A 20,273-nucleotide genomic window follows, 5' to 3' on the forward strand; every position below is an offset into this window, starting at 1 on the left:
TAAATTACTGTACCTAAGCTACTGTATGCATATTAAGGACTATCTAATTTGCATAAATGGCATGTTGATTAAAAAAATTCAAGCGAAAAGAGTTTGATGAATAAATCCATGGCCTGGGATCATCCTGCTTTTCTTTCTTATTTGGTTGATGAGTTATGCATCAATAACAACCACAGTTTCTGCTATAAATATTAGTTTCAAGCAACATTTTCACAACTGATCTAAAATCAGGATATGATTTTAAATTCCTCATGTATGCAAACATATAAAAACACATTTCATTCATGTTTCTACCTTGTTTAGTCAAAAAGATATGCACTTAAATAGATTTCAGCCTGGCGTTGCGGCCATGTTGTATTTCTCAATTTCGAGGCCTTATTTGACATTTTTGAGCTTGGTATACAGCAGATTTGGATTCAGCACCACTTAATACCCCTAGAAATGTTGTGTACCAAAAATAAACACGAAATGCCTTCAGGGTTATGATTTTCTGAAAATTGACCCGGTCTACACAGGCATATCATGTAACTGTCCTAATGGCATTTTTACAGCACTGTCTCAACCTGTCACCAGATGGCGGTAGCGCATTTTAACCAGTTTGTCCTGAGAAAGATGTCAGCCTCCACAGGCACATTATGTTAAGAACTGCTCTGGAAACATTTCATACCAAATGGAAATCCTACCGACACAGATTTGTCCCCTGGATCGCACTAAACCTGCGCAAAAACGAGAGGTAGTCTATTCTGTAGTCAATTTAATGTACGTACTTACTTAGTAGGCTTCATAATGTCATGTATGTTGTGTATGTCATAAATGTCACTCACCACTATGAATTGAAAATGGGGGACCCTGATGTAAACAAGACAAACGTCTTTCTCTGGTCTGCATCCCCTTAACAATTGTGTGTATTGAGCCCATTCTGCAATCTGTTAAATAAAGTTTTCATTCATTCATTCATCCCAGTGGGTCAAACATCCAGGCAAGTCAAGCGAGGTGAAATAAGAGCATCACCCCTAAATATCATGCCCCCCCCCCCCCCCCCCAGGAAGATATTAATTTATTTATTTTCAAAATAGCTCCTTTCAGATATTGCTTAAAGGCCCATTTGGTTTATTGTCGCAGTGTCCTCTTTGTTTACACTTTAGTCTGATTGATTTATGCAATTATGTGACAGCTGAAATAAAATGGACTCAGAAAATAATGACACGTGCACAGTAATAGTTTACACAGGCTGTGACAGTCTTTATTTGCATTCACATTCACTGTAAACGTGTAGCCTAGACCTGACCGATGCTCATCATTTGCCAGATATGACTGCCACCAAAAAGGCACTTTTACACATCATCATCCGTAGGCTACATCTTTGTGGGTTATAGTATTTTTATCCAACACATGTTACCTTGAGAATCATAGTTTTGAAAAGCTGCACAGTGCTCCCTATGAATTAGGGATGGGCATTTGAAGGCGGCAATATTAAAGTATTTTATTTTAAAATGCCACCCTCACTATCCTCACTGTCACTAAACAAATCACTATAATTGCGACTGGTTTCTATTTATTAGTCAAATAAATAAGGACCTAAATAAATAACCCCTAAAATCAACATTCCTACCTACATTCAAGTCTACTTCTACAGCTGTCACTGGTCTCGTAAATAAAATAAAAGGTATATTTGTATTTGACTCTTAAAGCAAGTAGAAACATCTCCTGGTTTGGCTGCTCTCCTTCCCCTGCAGACTGACGGTGGGAAGTTTCATTCAAATTTTTTTTACGGCTGTGGGTAGGGCGTTCCACATTGTTGTGGCATAATTGCGAAAGGTGTTTAGTCCCTTGTTTGAGCAGAATCTGGGTTGCACATGATTTGTGGAACTCCCTCTGGTGTTGTGGATGTGGTATTCACTGACCTTTGGGAAGTATTTCGACATGTACATGGGTACCTGAGTGGTGTAGTGTATCTTGTAGACCAGGCCCATTGCAAGTTGCTGTACTCTGTCGTCTACTCTAAGCCATCCTAGGTAGTCAAAGTGGGCAGGGGTGAGGTGGGTTTTAGGAGTAAGGTCAAGTAGTAGTCTGACCAGTTTGTTTTGTGATGTTTGTAATCTTGTTTTTAGCACCTTTGAGGTGCTTTGGTACCATGAGGTGCAAGCATAGTCGTAGTACCCTTGAATGAGTGCTCCTGCCAGAGTCTTCAGGGTATTCTTGTTTACCAGAGAGGAGATTCGGTACAAGAATCTAGTTTGTTGGTTGACTTTTTTTTATTACATTGGATGCCATTTTGTCACAGGAAAGATTTGCCTCTAGGATGGAACCCAGGTATGTAATTTCATTTCCTTGTGACAATATTGTCACCCACTGTAACTGAGAAGCCGTCGGTCTTGCTGAGTTTGTTATTTGATCCGAAGAGAATGGATTCTGCCGAGTTCCGAGTTGAGGGTTTTTTCAACCTGCAACTTGTTCTTGTCAGAGACCAGCAGGGCTGAGTCGTCCGCGAACAAGAACAAGTTGCAGTCACAAGCTGACGACATGTCATTTGCATAAATTAGGAAGAGTAGTTGTCCTAGTATGCTTCCTTGTGGAACACCACAGCTCACTGGGAGGGGGGGGGGGTAGGTACCGTTTACCTCCACCATCTGTTCTCTCCCCTCCAGGTAGGATTGCATCCAGCTCACTGATAGACTATCAAAACCAATTGCTTTTAGCTTGTCAATCAGAATGGAGTGATTGACAGTGTTGAAGGCCTTTTGTAGGTCCAGCATGACCATGCCGCAGTATTTGCCCGCATCCACCTCTTGTTTGATGTGGTCGTTCAAATAGAGAAGGCATGTGTCAGTGGAGTGGGATGTTCTGAAGCCAGATTGGAATTCGTAGCCAAATGGACAATAGCGAACATTAAATGCACAGGTATATCAACTACAATACAAGGTTCACTCTGGCATTTCCATGTAGTAAACTGGTGCCAGAGCTGATTACCAGAATAGCAGAAAACCTGTATATTATCGCCCTCGTGTGTTCAAAAAGTGTAAGTTCATGCCCCTGTCACACCATGTAATAACCGTGCCCATCCCTGATTGATTGATTGATTGATTGATTGATTGATTGAAAACTTTATTAACAGATTGCAGAATGGGTACAGTACAGCTCAATACATACAATTGTTAAGGGGATGCAGACCAGAGAAAGACTTTCGTCTTGTTTACATCAGGGTCCCCCATTTTCAATTCATCATTATTATCCCTATTATGTTGAATGGCATTCCCCCCTCTGCCACTGATGGCCCATATTAACCTGACATACAGGTAAAGGTCTTGCCATTAAAACGCTCTTCAGCTTAAGTTAAATCGTCTTATATCTCTGCTTTAGTCTTATTTTCTTCCGGATTTGCAAGGGAAATGCTTTTAAAGCGCAACATACACATACTTTGAGGGGAAATTACCATGACTTTGTTGACCTTTTTCATTTTTCAACTGCTGACAAGTCCATCGTCTATTCTGTCCTCTGTGCTACTCGTTGTAGAACTCTTCGCCAGGTGACAGCGGGCTCCAAAGACAAGCTGGTTCCAGATGAGGAGGTGTCAGAGAGTCTGCTGCTGCTCTTCAGGGCCCTACTCAGGAGAGACATGGTCAGGCAGGAAGAAGCCCTCAGTCTACTGCCTCCTGCTACACAAGCCCATTACTACACAGAGGAGATGTGTGGAGGTTAGGCTCAGTTCCCGAACCTCCTGCCTATCATGTCTGTAACGGATTAAATGGTCTGGTGCAACATGGATGGGGTCAAGTCAAGTCAAGAGTTTTATTTGTCACGGCATACAAGCATACAGTGAAATGCGGGAGGTCATGCCCGCAGCGATTGTGCAATAATACAAGTAATAAGAATAGGAATGAGAATAAGACATTATTTTGTGCAATAATACAAGTAATAAGAATAAGACATAACAGGTATAATGGGGAGTGTCCATATTGTGATCTTGGAGATCCATAGAATTTGTAGTCGGTTTTGTTTAGCGTTTAATTCAACTTCCATTCCAATCCAATCCACTTTTATAAAGCACATTAAAAACTGTTTTGACCGGGGCGCCCTCGTGGCGCACCGCATAGTGCCTCGCTCACCTACGCGGCCGTCCCGGGTTCGCCTCCCGCTCCCGGTGACATTTGTCGCATGTCTTCCCCGCCTCTTCTCCCGTTCATCCTCTCCTCCTCTGTCGGTCATGTCTGACCATGAAAAGCAATAAATGCAAAAAAATAAATCTTAAAATGTTTTTAAAAACGAGTGGCTGGGTGGCGCAGCGGACTAAGCGCTCGTCACCAACGCGAGAGACACTGGTATCGAATCCGGCTGTCAGCGTTGCCTCCGGCTTGGCCGGCCGTCATACTGGCTCAATTGGCAGAGTCAGCGGGAGGGAAGCCGGTGGGGTGGTATTCTGGTCGTTGTAAACAGCTACTCCTATAGGTCGGTCAGGGCGCCTGCACAGCAAGGGAGGGAGATGGCGAGGGTAGTGTGACCTCCCACACGTTACACCTCGCCAATGAGAGTCCGTGCTGGCAGGTGAAAAGATGCTGCTGGCTGTCTCCTATGTCTCGGAGGAAGCATTTGATAGACTTCAGGGCTCCCTAGACCGACCAGTGGGGGGCACATGCAAGCAACGACCAGGAAGGGGAGGGGGGAATTGGCATAGCGACTAAATTGGGATGGGAGAAAAACACAGAAAAACAGGAGAAAAAGTGGGGAAAAAAATTGTTTTGACCAAAGCGCTGTACAAGTCCCACAACAAAATGTTTATAAAATTTTAAGATAAAAGCACACAATAAAACATATACAATATGTCACATAAAAAGGCAGGTCTCTCAAACTGTTTAAAGCCAAAGCAAATGAGTTTTGAGGTGTGATTTAAACAGTGGGGGCCTGCCTAACATGCAGTGGCAGCTCATTCCAGAGCTTTGGGGCTACCCCCTAAGCTTCTGCCTGGACTTGGGAACAGCCAGGAGGAGCTGATCAGAGGACCTGAGGGACCTTGGAGGAACATACGGTTCCAGCAGGTCCAAGAGGTAGCCCGGTGCCAAGTCGATCAGACATTTAAAAGCAAGCGGTAAAAAAAATATTTTTTTTATCCACTTTTTCTCCTTATTTTCCTATTTTTCTCCCATCCCAATTTCGTGTTTCCAATTCTCCCCTCCCCTGTCTTGAACGTTGCTTGCATATGCCCCCCACTGGCCGGTTGTAGAGAGGATAGAAGCCTTGCATCACGTGTCCCCTCCGATACACGAGGAGGCAGCCTGTCACATCTTTTCACCTGCCAGCGCGGACTCTCATTGGCGAGGTGTAACGTGTGGGAGGCTCACACTACCCCCGCCATTTCCTGTCTCTGCTGTGCAGGCGTCCCCCAACCGACCTGTAGGAGTCGCTGTCCACAATGTCCAGATTACCACCCATCGACTTCCACCCGCTGACTCTGCCAATTGAGCCAGTATGATGGCCGGCCCAAGCCGGAGGCAACGCCGACAGCCGGATTCGAACCCGGTGTCTCTTGCGTTGGTGACGAGTGCAAGGTCCGCTGCGCCACCCAGCCGCCCATAGCAAACGGTAAAACCTTAAAATCAATCCTAAAACGCACAGGAAGCCAGTGGAGGGGAAATGTGCTCTCGCTTACGTGTTTCAGTCTAGCAGCAGCGTTCTGGACTAACTGCAAGTGAGAGAGGGAGGCCTGACTGACACCAACATATAAGGCATTAGGATAGTCAAGACGAGAGGTCATAAAAGCATACAACATTTTCAAAAACACTACGAGATAAAAAAAAAAGTTTGACCTTGGACAGCCTCCTAAGCTGGAAAAAGCTCTTTCCCACTACAACATTGATCTGTTTGTCCATCTTAAGGTCACAATCAATCTTCAACCCTAGATTGGTGACTGTTGGCTTCACAAAAACGTCTGTTTTACTGTCATTAAAAATTTAACAATTTAATGCCAACCATGCTTTGACATCTTTTTTTTTTATCTACTTTTTCTCCCCATTTTTCTATTTTTCTCCCTTCCCCAATTTCGTATTGTCCAATTCTACCCTCCCCTGTCTCAAACGTTGTTAGGCCATGCCTCCCACAAGCCGGCTGCAATGTGGACGAAGCCTTGCATCACGTGTCCCCTTCGGTACTCGAGGAGGCAGTCGTTGCATCTTTTCACCTGCACAGTGCGATCTCTCAGCAGCGAGGGTCTTCGTGGGAGGGACACGCCGCCCCTGTCGCTTCCTGATTCTACTGCGCAGGCGCAGCAACCGACCTGTAGGAGTCGCTGTCCACAACGTCCGATCCCCACCCACCAGCTTCCCACCCCCTAATACTGCCAATTGTATTAGTATGAACGACCAGCCAAGCTGGTAGCAACGCCGAGAGCTGGGCTCGAACCCAGCATCTCCTGCGTTGGTGGCGAGCGCCTTGCCTGCGCCACCTAGCCGCCCTATGCTTTGACATCTTCAAGGCATGCTAACAATGGTTGTAAAGGGTTAGGATTGTTCCTTTTCAATGGCAGGTAGATCTGACTGTCATCTGTCAAATTCTTGGAGTAGCGATCCTAGGGGGAGCAAATACAGCCCAAATAAAATTGGCCCAAGAATTGAGCCCTGGGGCACCCCGCAGGGGATCTTATCATATAATAAGATCGACATCCATTTGTGTCAAGTGTGTTGGTGGCAGGCGTAAAACAGAAGCAGATACACTAGGGCCACTTAAAATAGGGCCTATGGACCAAACTTGGCCCTCCATACAACTCTTCTAGGCCCTCTGTAGCTAAGGGGCTACACAACCCTGACTGTATTGAGATATGTTAGATTAAACCACTACTAAAGAATATTAATTTAGCCAGACAGTACAGTTAGACAAAATGGCGGACACTCCATTGACTGCGCGGGGACAGGGATACAAGTTGAACAAGCATCATTTTTAATGTTAATAGCAAACATACATATTATTTATTACGGTTCTCCTTTAATACTAGAATGTCAGTGCAACAAAGTCAACGGTAACGAATAGTTCCTAGACTACGGATAATCGACCGGTGGAGCTCTGAAGGGAGTGAGACGAAGCGAGGCGATACAGGGAAAAGCAAGATGGTGGCTGGAGACGATTGGTTCTCTCTAGAGCTCCTGCTCCAGAGAAACTGTAGACTGGTCGGATAATCCTGTCGTCGCTGGGAGAAGGGGTCTCGTACGGAACCGGTCCTTGTATTCCTAGCGCCCGATGGCAGGGTTAATAGCTATTAATCCAAAAGCCCGTTGGCATAGATGGTAGCTAGTTAGCTTCGTTTGTACGTGAAGCTAACCCGCAGACGGTCTCCAATGAGTAGTTATATCCAAACGTCGCTGGGTTTAACTATAAGTCTCTCCACGTTACTTCGCTTACACAAGTCACTATACTGTGCCAATAATGGCTCGACAATATTATAGTTTTATCTAAGTAGCCATTAGCTCTCTATAACGATACACCGCTATCGGTCTGTGTACAACTGCACCAGACGTCTTCACTCTCGCTCTGTTAGTTTTCCTGTAATGCTGCTGCTGCTGCACGTCGTCTACCCCACATACTCTATATTAGTTCCCTGTTGGACTCAGCCTGTTCACCTGTACAGAATCAATGCGCTCGCTCTGGGCTTGTCCGGGCATGTCTGAACATGTCTAGAAAACATGTCTAGGGGGCGCGCGCCCTGGCGCCTACAGCGTCAAGAATGGGACGCACAATAAGGCGAATGAAGAATACTGTTAGGCAAACAGATGACGTAAAGATATATATCTTATATAAACAATATATAAGTTATACAAAATAATAAACGCAGACTTTCAGTGTTAATCTGGACCTTCAGAACACCCTCCAAAAGGTCACATAGAGTGACAACATACAGGATGCTATATGGTCAATTTGTTTATTATTGAGAAGCAATTTTGAATAACTTGCTCATTCCTAGGCAGATCAACAAACACTGTCATGGCATAATAAGCAAATGCCTAGTTACATTTCTGAATAGTGTTAAAAACCTTTTTCCCCCTTCTTTTTTTGTCTTGTGGCCAAACCACCCATGTGACCTTTTGGCCCTTGACCTGAGCTTGGGCCCCCATGCTGAACATCTTAAATCACAGCTTTATAGATCTTAAAGACCAAATGTTCTTAGCTGAATGCCTGGTTGCATAAAACCTTCTATACAGAGACTCCTAATTTGTCTATCGTCTGCTCTGTCTCCCTATTTTGTGGAGTATAGCAGGAGCAGAGAGCGAACATGATGCCATGCTAAGGACTATGGGGTTTTGTATCGCACAGAGGCAGAGTTCCTTGCCATTCGCTGGAACTGGAGTCTTTGTAACCAGGGGGCGTGTGCCTAAAGGAGCCACAGTCGCTATGTACCCAGGTATGGTAGACCTCAGGACAATTATGTCATAAAGAGAGTGTTCTTTGAATTACAATGCAATAATTATTTAACTGCAGTAAATACGTATTACTTAAGTAAAAGCTTAAAAGGCATATCATGGTTTGTAAAAGATTGAGTTATTCATGTGTACCTACTAGGGCTGCTCGATTATGGCAAAAATCATCATGATTATTTTGGTCAATATTAAGATCACGATTATTTAACATTGGCTCAGGAGGTAGAGCGGTCGTCAGGTTCCCGGTTAAATTATGGATCCTCCCGGCAACGTGTTGAAGTGTCCTTGAGCAAGGCACCTAATCATTCCATTTACCATTCACGATTATTCATTGTTTTGTGGATTTCCTTGAACTTTAAATATAATTCAACATGAAAAACAAAAACATGGGCGAGCTCCAGTAGCTCACCGCGTACCTCGAACGCTATTTCGGCGTCGGGGACAACCGTGCGCGTCACGGATCTGGGGTAGCGAGTTCGACTCCCGGACAAGCCGTACTTTCTCAGTGTCTTTCCCCCCATCTATACCCCCATTCAACCTGTTTCTGTCGGTCATACTTGACCAGAAAAAGCGATAAACGCGAAAAGAACCAGCTGACTGGTCAAAGTAAAAAAAAAAAAAAAAAAAAAAAAGCATGACCTGACTCAAAAACATGACCTGGCTCAAAAACATGACCTGACTTAAAAACATGACCTGACTCAAAAACATGACCTGACTCAAAAACATGACCTGACTTAAAAACATGACCTGACTCAAAAACATGACCTGACTTAAAAACATGACCTGACTCAAAAACATGACCTGACTCAAAAACATGACCTGGCTCAAAAACATGACCTGACTTAAAAACATGACCTGACTCAAAAACATGACCTGACTTAAAAACATGACCTGACTTTTCATAATCGGACAACATTGGAAGCCAAAATCGTAATTGAAAATAATGTTTGATTAATTGCTCAACCCTAGTACCTACTTCAGTAAAGACTTTATTGGATCATAGCCAGCTACAAAGGACACTCTGTTTCAGCCCTCTGGACATCAGATGATAGAGCGGGTGACCGTGACTCTGGAATGCCTTCCCTTTCTCATCTGCAGCATCACTTCAGTTGTCGTGTTTTAGTCATCATTTAGTTATTAATCCCCTTGGGGAAATTCAGGTGGAGGCAGGAGAAAGGATACCTGAAAGAAACAGTAATAATAGAGTAGAACATAATACTACTAATAATAGTAGAATGGCAGTATATTCTATCAATAATTATAATGATGATAATAATAATAATAATAATAATAATAATAATAATAATAATAATAATAATAATAATAATAATAATAATAATAATAATAATAATAATAATAATAATAATAATAGTAGTAGAATGGGAGTATATTCTATCAATAATAATAATTGTAGAATGACTACATTCTATCATTTATAATAATAATAGCATACATAGTACCTTTAACATTGCCATGTCCTCTCCCACAAAGGCACAGTCTACCAGGCTTATGAACCTATTCTGTTCCAGTCCATCAGAAACCCTTTTGTGTTTCGGTGCATCGACAGTGTCCTGATCGATGGCAACGACAAAGGCATCTCCAGGATCGTTTACAAGTAAGAAACACTCTTCAGAAGCTACAGGCTGTCCTTTTGTTAGACATACGAACCAACCTGCTGTGAGCGATGTCTCATACTAATATTCCAATAGCGCTGGAAGGTACCCTATAATGTATTTTAAAGGAGCTGTACATTTTATTTTTTCAAATAAGTGTTAAATTGCTCTACATTCCAACAGCCATCACTGATATAGTATTTGATCTGTAACCTGGGTCTCCCAGTCCCTCTGCTCTGCAGTAAACAGAAAATTACATTTCTGGTATCTCTTCCCAATCCAATCAGGAGAGAGAACCCTGTGAAAAGGAGGGAACCAGGAGAGAGAGAGAAATCTTGCCAAGACAAATTTGCTTACTGCACTGGTAGATAATTTTACTTGTTTCTAGTAATTATATATCGTAATTTTCGGACTATAAGGCGCACCTGAATATAAGCCGCAGCAGCTAAATTGAATGATGTGTACATATATATATAAGCCGCACTGGACTATAAGCAGCAGGTGTTTTAATGTTTAATTACTATATGTAAGGGTTCGTGCACAGAGGGGATTGTCGGGAAAGAGATGGCTGTTTGAGGAAGCTCCCATTTATTAACATTTTTGTTTAAACAGTCACGGTAGCTAGGTACTAACGCTAGCTCACAGAACGATAGCCACGCTAGTTAGCCAGCCAGGTACCAACGCCAGCTCACAGAACAATAGCCACGCTAGTTAGCCAGCCATGTACTAACGCTAGCTCACAGAACGATAGCCACGCTAGTTAGCCAGCCAGGTACTAACGCCAGCTCACAGAACGATAGCCACGCTAGTTAGCCAGCCAGGTACTAACGCCAGCTCACAGAACGATAGCCACGCTAGTTAGCCAGCCAGGTACTAACGCCAGCTCACAGAACGATAGCCACGCTAGTTAGCCAGCCAGGTACCAACGCTAGCTCACAGAACGATAGCCACGCTAGTTAGCCAGCCAGGTACCAACGCTAGCTCACAGAACGATAGCCACGCTAGTTAGCGCCAGCTAGGTACCAACGCCAGCGCACAGAACGATAGCCACGCTAGTTAGTGCCAGCTAGGTACTAACGCCAGCTCACAGAACGATAGCCACGCTAGTTAGCCAGCCAGGTACCAACGCTAGCTCACAGAACGATAGCCAGTTAGCCAGCACTTGCGAAATCGAATGCCAAACTGATGATATCAGGAGCCATCAGTAGCTAGATAACTGTTCATTAGACAACGCCTCATGCATTAATAAACTAAAGTGAATAGTTCGTTGACTGGGTCATTTTGTTTAATGCTTCAGTTATGTTGAAAGAGGAGCTCTGAGCTGCTCATACACTAGACTCTTGCCGTAATGGTTTGTTGACGTGGGTCTGTGAGGGGGAGGGGCAAGGCGTGCACTGCTGCAGCAGATTTAGGAGTCTGATCTGACGGTCACAGAGCTGAGGGAGCGCGCCCAGTTAGCTGTAAAAATTCATAGATTAGTCGCACCGTTATATAAGCCGCAGGGTCGGGAAAAAATGGGAGGGAAAGCCGCGGCTTATAGTCCGAAAATTACGGTAGGTCTAAGTTCACTTGGACCTTAACCCTTTCACTGCCACACGGAGCTAATGATGCTAATGGTGGAGCATCGCCATCGGTTGTGTGATGTAAAGGGCTAACCTTCTGTATTGTCACAGTGAAAGGGTTAACCGGCTGTCGTGTGGCAGTGAAAGGGTTAAGCCAAGTTGACATGAAAATATGGTGACATGAAAGGTGTCTCTCGCAGGGGGAACAAATCTAGGAGAACCAAGGTTGTGTTGAACTTTGGACACCAGAAAGGAAGATAACCAAAAGAGAGGGTGATAACAAAATGGGCATATTCTGCCAGTGAGAGAAAGAATCTTGGTCTCTCTTTGGTATTTCAGCTTGGAGGAGAGAGGGCTTCTTCGGTCTCCTTCGTTATTCAGCTCACACAGAGAGAACCTGAGAGCAACCTAATTGTTTGGCTGTTTATGCCAATAAACCTGTGTTAAGAAAAGACTACCGTGAGCCCATGTGTTGTATATTATATTACAAGGGGAGATTTACTTAGAGTGACTTTACTTCAACATCCAACAACACAGGATAAGTAACAGTAATTGAAAGTCAACTAAATCTAACAGCGTTCAGTAGAAATCTATCCGTTTGCAAGCCAGCCAAGCTTTGCACAAAATAATTGACACAGACCACTAGCCTGGCTTAAGACTCAGGGAGAGGTGTTTTAGGCTGACAGCGAGGCTAGCTGGTCCGTATCTACTTCCATTATTTTGTGCTAATTTGTACTTAGCTTGCAGCCGGATAGCTTTCTACTGAGTGCACAGAGAGGACATTTGTATCAATCTTATTGTCTGACTCTGGAGAAGACGGTATACTATTTACCATAATGTTGGCGTGTTCCCTTAAGGGATAGCTATATGAATCTGCACAAAGGTATGCATTTTTACAATACCGTCATATATACTGTATATATATTTTTTTACATTTATTTCTAATCTACTAAATATAAAAAGAGAATTGGTGATGGAAGTTGGACGTAACGTAAAGTCCATTTTGACCTAAAGTGGCATCAGGAGGACAGTTTCAGTATAGAAGAAATTGGATGTCGCATCACTATCATGTCATTTATATTGAAAAGCCAAACACAAATATCATTTAGAAATGTCCCTGAACAAGCGTAGTGGGCAAGGCGCTCGCCACGAATGCAGAGACGCTGGGATCGCCTGTTCGATCCCAGCGCTCCACATTGCTTTCAGTTTAGCTGGTCGTCCACAGTAATACACATTGGCCGTATTACGGGGAGGGAAACTGAAGGGTGGGGATCGGGCGTTGTGGACAGCGACTCCTACAGGTCGGTTGGTGCGCCTGCGCAGTCGAATCAGGAAGTGTCGGGGGCAGCGTGAGCCTCCCACGCGTTACTCCTCGCCACTGAGAGATCGAGCTGCGCAGGTGAAAAGATGCGACTGCTGTTACCTCAAGTACCGGAGGGGACTTGTGCTATGTATGACTTAGTCCACATTGCAGCCGGCTTGTGGGAGGCAAGAAACAGCGTTCGTGACAGGGGAGGGTTGAATTGGATGATACGAAATTGGGATGGGAGAAAATATAGAAAATGGGAGAAAAAGTGGATAAAAAAAAAAAAAAAATCCCTGAACAGTTCAGTCAGTATGTTCTTATTGTGCTCCAGGACTCTTCAGTCAGTATGGTCTTCATGTGCCTCAGGACAGTTCATTCAGTATTTGTGTTCATGCACCACTTTCCTGAGCTTCACCACAGGAAGAACATACTGACTGAACTGTCCTGGGGCACAGGAAGAACATACTGACTGAACTGTCCTGGGGCACAGGAAGAACATACTGACTGAACTGTCCTGGGGCACAGGAAGAACATACTGACTGAACTGTCCTGGGGCGCAGGAAGAACATACTGACTGAACTGTCCCGGGGCACAGGAAGAACATACTGACTGAACTGTCCTGGGGCACAGGAAGAACATACTGACTGAACTGTCCTGGGGCACAGGGAGAACATACTGACTGAACTGTCCTGGGGCACAGGAAGAACATACTGACTGAACTGTCCTGGGGCACAGGAAGAACATACTGACTGAACTGTCCTGGGGCACAGGAAGAACATACTGACTGAACTGTCCTGGGGCACAGGAAGAACATACTGACTGAACTGTCCTGGGGCACAGGAAGAACATACTGACTGAACTGTCCTGGGGCACAGGAAGAACATACTGACTGAACTGTCCTGAGGCACAGGAAGAACATACTGACTGAACTGTCCTGGGGCACAGGAAGAACATACTGACTGGACTGTCCTGGGGCACAGGAAGAACATACTGACTGGACTGTCCTGGGGCGCAGGAAGAGCATACTGACTGAACTGTCCTGGGGCACAGGAAGAACATACTGACTGAACTGTCCTGGGGCGCAGGAAGAACATACTGACTGAACTGTCCTGGGGCACAGGAAGAACATACTGACTGAACTGTCCTGGGGCACAGGAAGAACATACTGACTGAACTGTCCTGGGGCACAGGAAGAACATACTGACTGAACTGTCCTGGGGCACAGGAAGAACATACTGACTGGACTGCCCTGGGGCACAGGAAGAGCATACTGACTGGACTGTCCTGGGGCACAGGAAGAACATGATGTGAACATGGGTGACATTCCCTTTTAAACCATGCAAAGATTTAAATAAACCTATGATGGGACATGTTGACATTTTTCACCCAGCCCTATAATATCAGTGATGCACATTCACATCCAAAAAAGTGTCACTGAAGGGTGTTTGTGTTTGTCAGATCGTGCAGTGGGAGGGACCGGATTGGTCCTTTCAGATTGAGCGACAGCAGCTGGCTGACGACCAATCCAGAGAACCCATTGGCAGTGGGTCAATACGTCAACAACTGCTCCAATGGTATTACCCTCAGCTCAACTCTGTCTATTCATTCAGTGCTTACTATTCTTATAGCACTCAGCTCAACTCTTGTCTATTCATTCAGTGCTTACTATTCTTATAACACTCAACTCTGTATTAATTCAGTGCTTACTATTCTTATAGCACTCAGCTCAACTCTGTCTATTCATTCAGTGCTTACTATTCTTATAACACTCAACTCTGTATTAATTCAGTGCTTACTATTCTTATAACACTCAACTATGTATTAATTCAGTGCTTACTATTCTTATAGCACTCAGCTCAACTCTGTCTATTCATTCAGTGCTTACTATTCTTATAACACTCAACTATGTATTAATTCAGTGCTTACTATTCTTATAACACTCAACTATGTATTAATTCAGTGCTTACTATTCTTATAACACTCAACTCTGTATTAATTCAGTGCTCACTATTCTCATAGCACTCAACTCTGTATTAATTCAGTGCTCACTATTCTCATAGCACTCAACTCTGTATTAATTCAGTGCTCACTATTCTCATAGCACTCAACTCTGTATTAATTCAGTGCTCACTATTCTCATAGCACTCAACTCTGTATTAATTCAGTGCTTACTATTCTCATAGCACTCAACTCTGTATTAATTCAGTGCTTACTATTCTTATAGCACTCAACTCTGTATTAATTCAGTGCTCACTATTCTCATAGCACTCAACTCTGTATTAATTCAGTGCTCACTATTCTCATAGCACTCAACTCTGTATTAATTCAGTGCTTACTATTCTCATAGCACTCAACTCTGTATTAATTCAGTGCTTACTATTCTTATAGCACTCAACTCTGTATTAATTCAGTGCTCACTATTCTCATAGCACTCAACTCTGTATTAATTCAGTGCTCACTATTCTCATAGCACTCAACTCTGTATTAATTCAGTGCTCACTATTCTCATAGCACTCAACTCTGTATTAATTCAGTGCTCACTATTCTCATAGCACTCAACTCTGTATTAATTCAGTGCTCACTATTCTCATAGCACTCAACTCTGTATTAATTCAGTGCTCACTATTCTCATAGCATTCAACTCTGTATTAATTCAGTGCTTACTATTCTCATAGCACAGAACCAAGCTTCTATTAATTCGGCTACAATACATTTTCTTCCTGGTACATTGATAAGGTGTGTTTCTTTGTCTCAGAGTGGTCTGCTAACGTGTGCTACCAGGAGTACGACATGCCTGATACCTTTCCTCTCGAGCTGCGACAGTATCTCCCTAACGTCAACTATACACACGAGGCACAGAGGTGAGATGCACAAAGGAGCGTGTTCGGCTCAAATCTGACCCATTTACAACTGTCATCAATCATGCATATTGTGTTTTACATTTGATTGCCTCAATGAATGAATGAATGAATGAATGAATGAAAACTTTTAATTAAAGTGGACACCACAGCTACATTGGACCAGTCACAGTGGACAGACCAGATGTGTTGTTTGCATGTTTATAGCACAAGTGCTAGTTTTCAACACCAGTCCATTGAGGCTTTTCTAAAAGGTCACATAAAATGAACAGTATAATACAGAATTAAAATCACAAATTGGAACAAATAGTTACCAGAACAAGAGTCCATGATCAAAACAACAAAACCAGTCCATGTCTACATATGTGAGCACTGCTGCTTTGATTTCAGCCATACTTTGAGTCCTCTGTTGAAGACGTTGGCATTGGACTCCAGTTTTAAGCCAGTATGCAGAGAGTTCTATATAAGAGAGTCCCTCACTATATCCTCCACACTAGGCATTTGAACATGTAAAAATGTGAGTGGTTTAACTTTAGTCAACATTGTAACACCTGTGGTGTTCCTGGTGACCACCATAGGAAATTAATGGATAACACTATTAGATGATGTTCATCTCAGATGGAAAACATCCCCATACACACCCACACATTCACAACCACAACCCCATTCATATCAACCACTAGTCTGAGACATTGTTTACAGCTTTAAAAGGTGTTGATTAAAATGTGGTGATGATTAATGTATTTTTGTGTTAATATAAGGGCAGTTAAAACGGTAGTGAATGAATGATCATTACAGTTATATAGCGCTTTTTCTAGACACTCAAAGCGCTCCCCATAATGTAGGGTGGAAATTGCCTCCTTCACCACCACTGGTAGCACCCAACCTTGGGCTACGCAGGCTCAATGGCTGCTATACACTGGCACTAGGCACACATCACACTACTACACAATGGCTGAAAGGCTCAGGAGACAGGGATTGATATCAGCCAAGGGGAGGGATGATTAGGTGGCCTTGATGTCAGAGACCTGATTGGGAATTTGGCCAGGAACGTTGGGGAACCCCCTACTCTTTGCATTAGGCGCCCTGGGTTCCTTAACGACCGAATCAGGACCTCGGTTTAGCGTCTCATCTGAAGGACGGCACTCGCAGCTATATGGTGTCCCTATCACCATAACAGGGGCATTGTTACTGACAAGTCCAGAGGACAGAGTGCCCCCTGCTGGACAACAACACCACTTTCCGACAACGGCCTTGACCGCGGCTCGAACCGGTGATCTTCCGACCATGAGTCCGGAGCTCTACTCATGTAGCCACGCTGCCGGACGATACAGTAGTAAGGGGGGGGGGGGGGGGGGACACGACTGGAGGGTTAAGTGTGTGTCCTCGTTCAGTGTTCTGTCTCTTGTCTCTCGCAGGCCTTTGCGGTGTGTGGTCCTCGTGTCCCTCCGAGACATCCGAGCAGAGGAGGAGCTCTTTTCAAACTACTACACTGTTGTGCATTAGGTCAACTGGCTGGAGACACAATAACATCAAATAAGATGTGCCCTTGTTGTACATTAAAGTGGCAGTTCACCCAGCATTAGGAAAGGAAAACATGTTTTTCTATCCATCCGTCTATCCATCCACATAGTTTAGGTGTGATTTGCAGAGTTTTGGAGATACAGTATCATTGTCACTCCAATACAATGTAGCTGAATGGCACTCTGTTTGCGGTGGTCAAAGCGCTAGAAAAAGTGATGTACACTTTATACCGAAGTACACTTGCCATGTATTATTATGGACTCTGGATTATCTTGAGTGTCATGACTTCTAGAGACTTTGGGGTTTTTCAATTGTTTATTTCTTGGTGCTTTGTGTGCCATTTAGCTCCATTGTATTTGAGTGACGGCAGACATCTCTCACACAAACCATCTGGACGGATAGATGGATGGATGGATAGATATATAGATATAGATTTGAATATGGCCACTGCCATGTCATCAGGGACGTTGCATCCTTGTGTTGTGTTAATTGCAGCTCCATGAAATGATGTAGATGAAAAAATAACAATACCTTGTTTTATAGGGACTGCTACCTTATTTCATTGAGCTGTAATTAACACAACACAAGGATTCAATGTCCCCGATGACATCACTGATGGCCATATTGAAACTCATTAACTCTCAATAATTGTCAAACTAAATTAATGTGTGCAAAACTGTTTTGTTTTTGCATGCGTGTCAGATTATGTGCAAAATAAATCTGCATTTTTTTTGGTGAAGTGCCCCTTTGAGGACCATGACGCTTTACGTGTGCTGGAGCAAAGATGATGTAAAATAGACAAGAGACAAACGGATCAGTTCATCTTCATAAAGAACGTTTCCATTTATTTCTTTGTCTGTACATCCGGTGTTGGACTGGAACATAAACAAAACAAGCCATCAACAAAACAAAAGAGTGTATTTTTTATATGTACAGTAAATGACGAAACTGGCCCCTGTAAATGTCCTAACAACCCCCTCCAATGTACAGTAAATGACCAAGTATGGTTTTGTCAATATTCCAATGTACAGTTTTGCTTGTACAGTTGTACAGTGTCCCCCATACTCAACCTCCCCCCTCCCCCCCACCCCACCTACCCAACCTCCTCCAATGTACAGTTTCTACGTCAAATGTATATACTCTCTTTTCTGGACTATTTTAGTATCACAAACAGTACTGTATTTTCAAATCTGGTATGTCATAAATGTATAGATGTAGCAGTACTGTCTATCTGTATGTCATGTATGTTATATGATGAATTGAAAATGGGGGACCCCCCCTTTCATGCATTCATGATGAAACATAATACCTATTATATACATTTGATTTGGAAATAGTAGCGTGTCCAGGCAAGAAACGCCAACGCTTATAATAAGTAGAATACACATAGTGCCTTTTCAGGAATTATCCCGGATCACTCCTAAACTATACTTATATTCACCACGGGATAACGCGCAAACGTATGCATGAAAAAATTATCTCTTTTTTGCATGTTCGACGGAAGAAACTAAAGAAAGTCACTGTCAAATGACTATAGTATTGTCTCCATAGCTATAATATAGAATATAGATATAGCTCTACAAACAAGGTGACACACTCCTATCTTTAAAGCGTGGCATAGCTAGAACGGGACCAGGCTAATCCCTGGCGCTGAATGAGATAAACAACTTGGCAGTGTTTATTTTTTTCAGCCCATATTCGGATCATTGGTCTACCATAGTGTCTTTATACCTGTATCACTGTACATATTAATACTACAACTCTGTACATACATCTAATTAGCACTATTACGCAGTAGTACTAATTTATATATTTTATACCCAGTTTAATCACACAACATTGTATATTACTAGAAGAAAAAGAAGAAGTTATGAATTATGAACATAATGAATCATTATGAATTGAAAATGGGGGAACCTGATGTAAACAAGACGAAAGTCTTTCTCTGGTCTGCATACCCTTAACAATTGTATGTATTGAACTGTACTGTACCCATTCTGCAATCTGTTAATAAAATTTTCAATCAATCAATACAGTTTCATGAATAAAACTTTTCTTTCAATAAGTATATTCCATCTCGTCTTGATTGTCTACTACCTCATGGTCTTTTAAAATTCCCGAGTTCTCTCTCCTGATTGGATAAAGTGGGAACAGGATACAGAAAAATGTATTTTCTGTTTACTGCAGAGTAACCACGTTCCCAGTTTTATCTCCTCCGTGAGATAAAGCCTGGTAAAGAACTACTGCCGAAAGTGGGGTAGAATTTCCGGTGTATGTACTTCCCCTGGAAGCTGCCTCCGAAACGGACCAAACTTTTCCCGAATCCTGTTGGCAAACAAGCTAGAACACGCCGGTCATGTAGTAAATTCTTCAGGCAAAGCCGTTACAGTGGCTTAAACGAGGAAATATTGTGCACTTCACACGTTTCTATAATTGTTTTGTCGAAACCGGAAAGCCTGTAGCCTGTCTTCCTGTACTTCCGTTTAGACATTTTAGGAGGCATATCTTTACCAGCCTGCAACTGCAGAGCGGAGGGACTGGGAGACCCATGTTACTAACCAGACAATCTATATCAGTGATGGTGTGTAGAGGCTAAGCTATTATTTTTACATGTAGACCAATTATTTTAACAAACAAAAAAATACCACTTACAGCACCTTACTCGTCATTCTCAACTGGAAAGTCAAATATTACAAACGACAAGTTGGGTCATCTAGGACTAGAAACCACGTCTTCCTTGAGGGAGGGGTACGAAATGTACACGTGTCCCCCTTGAAGCAAGTGGCGACGTCTGCAGTCCATCCTCAACCTACTGTCTTCAAATACAGCATTGGATAGAAATAAACATCACTGCACTGAGGGTTATTTCTAAAAAGGTTTGAGGAGGAAAATGTAATATAATAATCAGGGCTTAGGGCGGCTACGTGGTGTAGTGGGCAAGGCACTCGCCACGAAATCTGGAGACGCTGGGCTTGCCTGTTCGAGCCCAGCGCTCCACATTTGCTTTCAGT

At 43.2% G+C, this 20,273-nt stretch overlaps 1 protein-coding gene across 1 annotated transcript; it reads left to right on the forward strand.

Annotated features, from left to right (window-relative positions):
* Positions 1–619: 619 nt before the first annotated feature.
* setd9 (SET domain containing 9) lies at positions 620–17,287 on the forward strand. Its single transcript, XM_084324484.1, has 7 exons — positions 620–733; positions 3,514–3,695; positions 8,237–8,383; positions 9,891–10,014; positions 14,339–14,454; positions 15,636–15,741; positions 17,157–17,287. Exons 1-7 carry the CDS (start codon positions 636–638, stop codon positions 17,242–17,244), a joined length of 861 nt encoding a protein of 286 aa, XP_084180610.1. The 5' UTR covers positions 620–635; the 3' UTR covers positions 17,245–17,287.
* Positions 17,288–20,273: the final 2,986 nt, after the last annotated feature.

Source organism: Notolepis coatsorum, assembly GCF_963971535.1.
Source record: "Notolepis coatsorum genome assembly, chromosome: 11".
In the NCBI taxonomy this organism is placed as follows: Eukaryota; Metazoa; Chordata; class Actinopteri; order Aulopiformes; family Paralepididae; genus Notolepis; species Notolepis coatsorum.

Excerpts from the sequence above, each read along its gene's own strand:
- setd9 (XM_084324484.1), top strand. The coding sequence starts at position 636 with ATGTTAAGAACTGCTCTGGAAACATTTCATACCAAATGGAAATCCTAC. Across the intron at positions 3,696-8,236 it reads CACAGAGGAGATGTGTGGAG|CAGGAGCAGAGAGCGAACAT; the intron begins GTTAGGCTCAGT and ends TGTGGAGTATAG. Across the intron at positions 10,015-14,338 it reads ATCTCCAGGATCGTTTACAA|ATCGTGCAGTGGGAGGGACC; the intron begins GTAAGAAACACT and ends TGTGTTTGTCAG.